The 9,122-nt window shown below is 39.0% G+C and overlaps 1 protein-coding gene across 1 annotated transcript; it reads right to left on the bottom strand.

Moving 5' to 3' along the window:
* Positions 1 to 352: 352 nt before the first annotated feature.
* LOC125234544 (pupal cuticle protein 36-like) lies at positions 353 to 7,122 on the bottom strand. The gene is made up of 3 exons (XM_048140822.1): positions 7,087 to 7,122; positions 5,858 to 6,650; positions 353 to 1,663 (listed from the first exon to the last, which is right to left on the bottom strand). Exons 1-3 carry the CDS (start codon positions 7,093 to 7,095, stop codon positions 513 to 515), a joined length of 1,953 nt encoding a protein of 650 aa, XP_047996779.1. The 5' UTR covers positions 7,096 to 7,122; the 3' UTR covers positions 353 to 512.
* Between the last annotated feature and the right edge of the window lie 2,000 nt (positions 7,123 to 9,122).

Here is a 9,122-nt window from a genome sequence, read left to right as displayed (position 1 = left end):
GGTCCCGGGTTCGAATCCCGGTAAGGGCATTTATTTGTGTGATGAGCACAGATATTTGTTCCTGAGTCATGGATGTTTTCTATGTATATAAGTATTTATATATTATGTATATCGTTGTCTGAGTACCCACAACACAAGCCTTCTTGAGCTTACCGTGGGCCTCAGTCAATCTGTGTAAGAATGTCCTATAATATTTATTGATTTATTTATTTAATGATATACTAATTTCATTATACTGAACACACTGCGCTAGATTAAGTAAGAAAATATTTAAAAGTGCATATGTATTTTTATTTTTTTATACAATGGTATGAATTCAAGGTAAAACAAAGGAGGTTTAAATAAAAAAATGTTTTCGCTTTCGAAAATTGCATAATTTAATTCCCTTCTATCACATAGTGACAAAACATTAAACTTACTATGTACAACATAAAACTACGTACAGAGTAACTTTTTTTGTTTATTTTCTAATGCCGTACTAGTATTCATATGAGCTATCATCCTTTGGCTATTTAGTATTTGTATCCTTCTTCAGGGCTGAAGCTAGGTTTCTGCTGGGGTCCTTTGAAAGATTCCTGGGGTCTTTGAGGCTGACCCTGACCTCTGGGAGACTGGGAACCGGGGAAACCTTGAGGTCCTTGCGCCGCTGGGCGGTTAGCTCCAGGGAACTGCCCTTGGGCACCAGGGAAACCAGTCTGGCTTGGAGCACCAGGGAATCCAGGCTGACCTTGAGAGCTTGAGCCAGGGAAAGCAGATTGAGGTCTTGAGCTAGGACCCTGAGGCCGGGATTGGCTGCCGGCGTTGAAACCGTTTTGAGGTCGGTTGTATTCATATCCGTCTTGTTGAGTGTTGCCCTGACCTCTCGGGCTTTGCGGACCCTGAGGACCTCTCTGAGCTGGGGAACCTTGGGAAGGCTGGTTAGATGGACGGTTCTGGCCAAAGGTAGATGGTCCGCGGCTAGGCTGCGATCCAGATCCAATTTGGTTCTGGTTGTACTGGGTAGAGCCCTGACCTTGGCCTCGGGGACCTTGGGGACCTTGGGGACCTTGGGGACCTTGGGAACCTTGGGGACCTTGGGGACCTTGGGAACCTTGGGGACCTCGGGGACCTTGGTTGAATGATTGAGGAGCTGATCCTTGGTTACCAGGCTGACGCTGCTGAGGCTCGGGAGCCAGGTATTGTCTTTGGTTGGAAGCTGGGCCGGACGGCTGGTTTTGTCCAGGGAAGGGTCTATCTTGACCTGAGGGCTGGTTCTGGAAAGGTCTGGCCTGGTTCTGAGGGCCGGAAGGCTTGAAGGGTCCAGATGGGATAGCGTTGGCATTTCCATTAGGCTGACGTCCCTGATTCTGGGGCCTAGAGTAGTCATAACCAGCCTGACCGCCGTTTTGACCCTGAGCACGTTGACCAGAGAATCCTTGGTTACCATTGAACTGGGTTTGAGGTGCTTGGCCAAAACCTTGGGTGGGACGGTTGAAACCGGTCTGTCCAGCTAGTCCAGCACTTCCTTGGGTCGAGCCCTGGTTGAAACCGGTCTGAGAACCAAAATGTCCAGAAGGTCCCGCGGAAGCCGAAGGTCCGAAGCCGTTGGAGCTGGACTGCTGGGCTTGGTTGAAGGTGGGAGCGTTGTAAACGGGGGCGTTGTCTTCTTCGGGGTTGTAGGCACCTGTGAAGTTACAAAAATTCATTAGTAATTTATAAACACCTGATCTTAAATTAGGATGAAGACGGAATCCTATTTTGGTTATGAATTATGTAAAGTATCTACCTACTACTATGTGTACCTATTCGACACATAGACAGGCAGACAGACAAGGAATGTATTTTTCAGTTGTCACTCAAATAAGCATGTGTATCATTATCAGAGTCATTTTTCAGTTGTCACTCAAATAAGCATGTGTATCATTATCAGAGTCATTTTTCAGTTGTCACTCAAATAAGCATGTGTATCATTATCAGAGTCATTATTTTAACCCCCGACGCAAAAACGACGGGGTGTTATAAGTTTGACGTGTCTGTCTGTATCATCGTAGCTCCCGAACGGATGAACCGATTTAGATTTAGTTTTTTTTCGTCTGAAAGCTGAGTTAGTCGAGAGTGTTCTTAGCCATGTTTCATGAAAATCGGTCTATGTCGCGGTCGGGGGTCTTTTTAAAATTTTAATTTTGTGGTTATATGGTATTGCCTAAAGAAGAGAGTGAGATTTTTCATTTGATACAAAAATATGTAGTATCGTTTGCAAACGTTTCTACATGATAAAAAATAAGTTGAGTGGCCTTTGTCTAAAATTTTATTTGACCCTATTATTTGTGTAATCGCAGATGCTACTCTAAAACATGATTATGCGCATTCTCAATGCCTTCTCTTTGTAATCAAATGAACACAGACAGACTAAGAACAATAAAGTCAATCAAATTTAGCAAGTAGAGACAACTCTTACAACACCCAAGTATGAATTTACTTTTTGTTTCATTTATTAAAATCACAAGGTTTTTTAAACTCTTGCAACACTTTACAGGGTTAATATAGGTCGTACAAACAATTTTTAATATGGATTGAACCTCAACTACGGATCACGCGAAAAAATGGCTTTTCATACTTTTTATCAACTTTGATCTCAGGGAGAGTTTTTTTTTATAAAATTGCCGAATAGGATATTTATAAATATAAAATTAAAAATTATAAATATTATAGGACATTCTTACACAGATTGACTGAGTCCCACGGTAAGCTCAAGAAGGCTTGTGTTGCAGGTACTCAGACAACAATATATATAATATATAAATACTTATATACATAGAAAACATCCATGACTCAGGAACAAATATCTGTGCTCATCACACAAATAAATGCCCTTACCGGGATTCGAACTCGGGACCGCGGCGTAGCAGGCAGGGTCACTACCGACTGCGCCAGACCGGTCGTCAAAATTATAGTAACCTTTTAAATTAATACAGTTAACCAATAACTTTAGGCATCCTGTATATTTATTTTTTCAAGCAACATGGCTTGTTAATCTCTAATAGCTTGATTTGTACCTAGTTTGATCAATAAATGATTTGGATTTAGATTTAATTTATATAAATATTTCATTCAACCAAAACTGAAATTTTTAACACACCCATGCCATTATAGGAATACACTCATTAGAAATAATAGTTCCAGTATATGACAACAGATGGCAAATTGCTATGTTACCGATGTTGCAAATACGTTTTGTAATGAGACTCGTGACGGACGGAATCTTCGCATTTTACTGTTACAAGGGAAGAAATCGTGAGGCTAATATCATTTTAATGTACTAATAAACATTGAGAATTAGACGCGGCTGACATTAAAATTATTGAAAAAAATACATTCGTAAATAGTTGTTCGGATTTTAGGGCGATAATACACGAATAAAACTAGTTGGTGTCGAATTTATGATAACACACTTGAAAACCCAACCATTAAATTAAAATTTTGATTTCGATTCGATTTTCATGAAACATGGCTAAGAACACTCCCGACTAACTCAGCTTTCAAACAAAAAAAACTAAGTCTAAATCGGTTCATTCGTTCGGGAGCTACGATGCCACAGACAGACACATACGAAGACAGATAGACAGACACGTCAAACTTATAACACCCCGTCGTTTTTGCGTCGGGAGTTAAACATACGTTCGTAAATAGCTCTTCGGATTTTAGGGCGATAATACAAGAATTAGACTAGTTGGTGTCCAATATATGATTACACACTTGAAAACCGAAGGTTTTTTTGAAATCTCACGGCCTGGAAATGTATTAAAAAGTAGCCAAAATTATTCAATCTCAAAAATAAAAAATCTATCTAATCTAATCTAATCTATTTAATCTTAAAAAGTTCATCGTATGTTTACAAGTAAAAGCTTACAGCCTTAGTGCGTTTTCACATTATCCGATTCGATATCGGATGCCGGACCGATATCCCATACATTATAGGCGCCATCTTAGATTTTTTCTATTGAAATCCTTCCGACATCCGATATCGGATCGGATAATGTGAAAACGGACTAACACAAACTTATTAAGCCCTATGACTCATAAACAAATAAAAACTGTGTTCATCACACTAATAAAAATGCCCTTTCCTAGATTCCAACCTAAGACTATCGATTTCATAATAAAAAGAGTGAATACCGATTAAGCCAGATCGATCGTCAAACTACATTACTACCTCATCTTCCTTGCGTTATCGCGGCATTTGCCGCTTCTTTTGGGAACCTTGTCCCAAATCCCAAGATTCGGCGTAGGCACAAGTTTTACGAAAGCGACTGCCGTCCAACCCAAAGGGTAACTAGGCCTTATTGGAATTAGTCCAGTTCCTTCACGATGTTTTCCTTCACCGAAAAGTGACTGGCAAATACATATCTAATAATATTTCGCACATAAATTCTGAAAAACTCATTGGTACGAGCCGGGGTTCGAACCCGCGATCTCTGGATTGAAAGTCGCACGCTGTCCCCTCTAGGCCACCAGCGCTTCACTACATTAACTACCTACTAATTTATAATTGCAACTACCCATAACCTTAAACATCAAGCAAAGGGTTAAAATCTTTAACCCTTTGCACGTAAAAAAGAAGGTTATTTATATTTACTCCTTTCAATGCTCTTCCTTGATTGATGTTTTAATTAGAAACAATTTAATGTGCACGTTCATAATTAAATCTACACGAATTTTTATAACCATCGGAATTCATTTTTTACGATTGGAATTTATATGAATCACGCATTTGTATGTAAATAATTATGTCAGTTATTTTACTGTTTATCAGGTGACTAGCGTGTAATGGATAAAATTTAATTTAATATTTATACACGAAATTCATGTTTAAGTAGTATCTAAACATTTTCTACCAGTGCTTTACGAGCATATTGGATAATATGATCTAAATATTTTCAGCCAGGAATCATCTTTTTTTAATGATCATTGTAAGTCTGCTATAAATATATTTTCCCCTCACTAGCTCGGAAACACGTGTTTTGTCCTTTAATACCAGCGGGTAAAAACGCATTTTATCCACTAGTGGGTAAAGTAATTTGACCTTGAATAAAGTTAAATTAACTGCTTTCAAATTGATAAAAGTAGGTGAATCTAGTAATAAAGATGATTTACCACTTGTGGAACTACTACTGGAAGCAGTGATAAACGCATTTATTGCGTTGTAGTTTCCTCGCTATAGTGAGGGGAAAAGTTTTGTGTTACACTCGGGTGCAAATGTATTTTACTTCTCGTGTGTTAAAATACTCGCAAGTTCAGGATTCTATTCTCGAACCACTCGCTTCGCTCGTGGTTCAACTATAGAATCCTTTCACTTGCTCGTTTTTAATTCCACACTCGGCGTTAAAACACAACTTTGCCCCCTTGTATAACAAATAACTATAAAATTTACCTTTTATTTTAGTTTTGTGGACTTACCCCCTTATTCATAAACGTGCTCTAATCAAGCCGAAGCCGATGAAGTTCGTCTGTCCTTTTCTATCACACCAACACGTAGGAAAGGGACAAACGAACTTTATCGGCTTGATAACTTTAAAGTACGTTTATGAATAAGGGGGTAAGTCTAGTTCTCATACTACCTACCCTTAAAGATCTCAAAAACAATAGCTCGTACTAATTATCCAACAACAAAGAATAAGCTCATTCGCAATTATTAGGTACTTATGTAAACAAAAACAGTAAGTAATACATATTTTTAAATTAAAGAAAAAATGGAAAAATTCACACCCCCTACAGAACTCGGACCGCAATCCAATAGGTTCGCAGGTTCGAGTCCTGCCGGAGGTGTGTTTTAAATTTTTATAAATATGCAGTAAAAAATAAGAACAGTAAATCTTACCTTCTTGAGTTCCAGCAGCAGCAGCCCTCGCGTTCTCCTCAATGGACCTCAGGATCTCATCAGGGATCGGGGGAGGCGTCGGCAGGTGGTCACCCTGGGGCAGGTAGCCGTTCTCGTCAGCCGTGTACGTGATCTTGTAGAACTGCCCATCATCACCAGTGTACGAGAAACCACCCTGAGCCTGGACACCATTGGTTGCTACTCCGGACTCCTCAGCAGAAATACCGTTCGAGGTCTCGAAGTTGTAGGAGAAGGTTTCACCATCATTCTCGTTATCGTATCTGAGGATTTCAGCGGTCCTGTCAGCGGCCGCTTGAGGACGCTCAGGCTGCTGGGGTCCGTTAAATCCAAGCTGGGAAGAAGGAGGTTGCACGCCAGAGCCAGTAGGCTGGAAACCCTGAGGTCCAGCTTGTCCAGAAGGACGGCCGAATGAACCAGCGTTGCTGCCAAATCCAGATCCTGAAGGTTGATTGGATTCAGGTCCGAATCCTGATCCAGAGGGCTGGTTGGAGCCACGTCCGAATCCTGATGATCCAGCATTGCCAAATCCAGAAGAACCAGATGGCTGGTTAGATCCAGGACGCCCAAATCCAGATGAGGCTCCACCAAAGTTACCGGCCTGGCTAGGTCCACCCTGAGACCCTTGGAATCCTGGAGCCTGCTGTCCAAAGCTCTGACCAGGGGCACTTAAGGACCCTGGGCTGCCCCCAGCTGTAGCAGCACCAGGTGGTGGTAAATACGTCCTATCCAACTTCGCAGCATAGCCGCAGGCTATAAGGAATAGCACTATAACCTGAAATAGGAAAAAACAAAAGATTTTCGTGAAAAGTCTGAGAGGTCAAGATTAACCCCTTTATCAATAAAAAAGTCTGAACTGATTAGTCAAAATTTTTTTGTCCCTTTCTCAAATATACATAAGTCAACATGACAGAAAGGGACAAAACAATTTTTGACCAATCAGTTCAGTACCTTTTTTATGAGTAAGTCCGTTTTCACATTATCCGATCCGATATCTGATGTCGGAAGGATTTCTATGGAAAAAATCCAAGATGGCGCCTGTAATGTACGGGATATCGGATCGGATAATGTGAACACGTACTAAGGGGGTTAGTCATTTTGTGAGTAGGTCAAGATTGTAACTACATAAATAAATAATAGTCCAAAATTGTAGACTAATTAAAGAAATTAAGGTTTATTTCTTTATATTATTACTTAAACTGTTAAATTACCAGCTTCATGTCTAAGCTGAGTGGACGGATGGGTTCGAATGTGCTCGTCTGTCTGTTCTCGTCGTATTTATATGAAGTAAAGTCGTTCACTGCAAGTTACTCAAAGCTTTACTCACGGTCCTAACCTTTGACTGCCGAAGATTCCTTGTTAAGAGGACGACCAGCTTCGCAGAAATAGTAAGTTAATTATTGCGATTAATATTTTATGCGAGCATTAAGTTTTATTAACTGAGAATATTTATGTAATTTATAATTAATGTGGGCATTAAAGACAATTTTAAGCATTAAAGTTCAGTATTTTTTATTTAATGTAATTTAGGATTGAAACTCATAATCGCTATATTAATTCAACTTTTAATATCTCAAGAGTCTAAAAAAATATCTAAGCATAGTTTTGAAGTTTTTACTCTTATGTTAAAATTATTAGAGAATATACAGGTCACACTATGCATACACCAATTTTCACAGGTCAGCGGGGTAACGCTGCTAGCGTGATGGGGACCTTTGGACCCGGCATGGCACAGAACGGGTTCTTTTAGGTTATAAGTATGTATAGTTTTTTTTTCTTTTTCAAATGTAATGATTGTATGTGAACTTGTACGTCTACATAAATAAATTTATAATTTTCACATGTTAACGGCCGAATGTATTAACGCTCTGTATCTTCATTTGTAACATTCTATGTATCATAAATACTTGTGAATAAATAAAATGTAATCTGATCTAGCATTATTATTTTTTACAATAATCTAACCACAAAATGAAAATTTTGAAAAAACCCCGACCGCGACATAGTGGACCGATTTTTATGAAACATGGCTAAGAACACTCCCGACTAACTCAGCTTTCAGACAAAAAAAAACTAAATGTAAATCGGTTCATCCGTTCGGGAGCTACCATGCCACAGACAGACAAACAGAAAGACAGACAGACACGTTAAACTTATAACACCCCGTCGTTTTTGCGTCTGGGGTTAAAAAAGACACTTGCTAAAAAAATACACATCGTTCGTCCCCTTAACAGTTGCATGTGTGCGTCGTTTCAAAACCTCCTGATCGATATTACTCCGATAGACTAATTATTTGCACGTACACAAGTGTGTGTGTCTGTGTGTGTCCATATTAGTCCGATAGACTAATTATTTGCAAGTCCACATATTTTTTGTGTGAGTGAGTGAGTGTGTGTGTGTACAAGCTTTCTGCGTATAACCGGGGTCTACATTCTGAGACATCTAGTTTAAATAGGCTAATTTACTTACCTTCTAGTCCGGTTGTGGACAAAGTGCGGCCCGCGGGCCATGTGCGTCCCGCGAAAGGATTGTATCTGGCCCGCCATCAGTCCTTCAAATAGTGTGGAATATAGCTAGCACTGTATTGTCCCGGAGCTGTAAGTTCCTCTTTTTGACACATGACACCGTCCACAAAACGTAAACTCGCGAGACCTAAAGAAATTTTAAATAATATCCTGTAATAATATTTACAAAAATCAAGTACTTAAAAACAATATGTCGCTTACTTTAAACATAATCTATCACATATTATATTTTTGCGTATCTTAGTTCTTAGTGGGTATTTTACGATATTCGTTTATCACGCAGCATTTACTTATTATGTCATTTATAATTCATTTTTATTTTTAAACTAGTGCTGTGACAGAGTCTGCAATTTCGATTCAAATGACATTTCAGTAAGTTGATAGAAATCGTATATTTTATAATATACTATACTTTTAAATACAAGTAAAATAATACAATAAAATTAAATAAGATGAAGAACAGGTTTATTAATAATACTAATGAACAAACCAACCCCTATGTACAAGGAGGAGCTTAAACAAAATAGTCATGATCAGACCATTTTGTTTAAGCTCCTCCTTGTACATAGGGCCTAATCGATTCAACCAATTCGTAAATAATCGCTAGATTTGGCAAACGATATGTCTTAGCCACATTGCAAAATAGTTCAAAACAAATGCTTCATAAAGAGGAACTTACAGCTCCGGGATAATAGTAATAATTCATTTTTGATGTAAATCTG

Source organism: Leguminivora glycinivorella, chromosome 16, assembly GCF_023078275.1.
Source record: "Leguminivora glycinivorella isolate SPB_JAAS2020 chromosome 16, LegGlyc_1.1, whole genome shotgun sequence".
Lineage (NCBI taxonomy): Eukaryota > Metazoa > Arthropoda > Insecta > Lepidoptera > Tortricidae > Leguminivora > Leguminivora glycinivorella.
The sequence above is the reverse complement of the archived record's forward strand: the minus strand, read 5'-3'. Positions and strand labels throughout refer to the sequence as shown.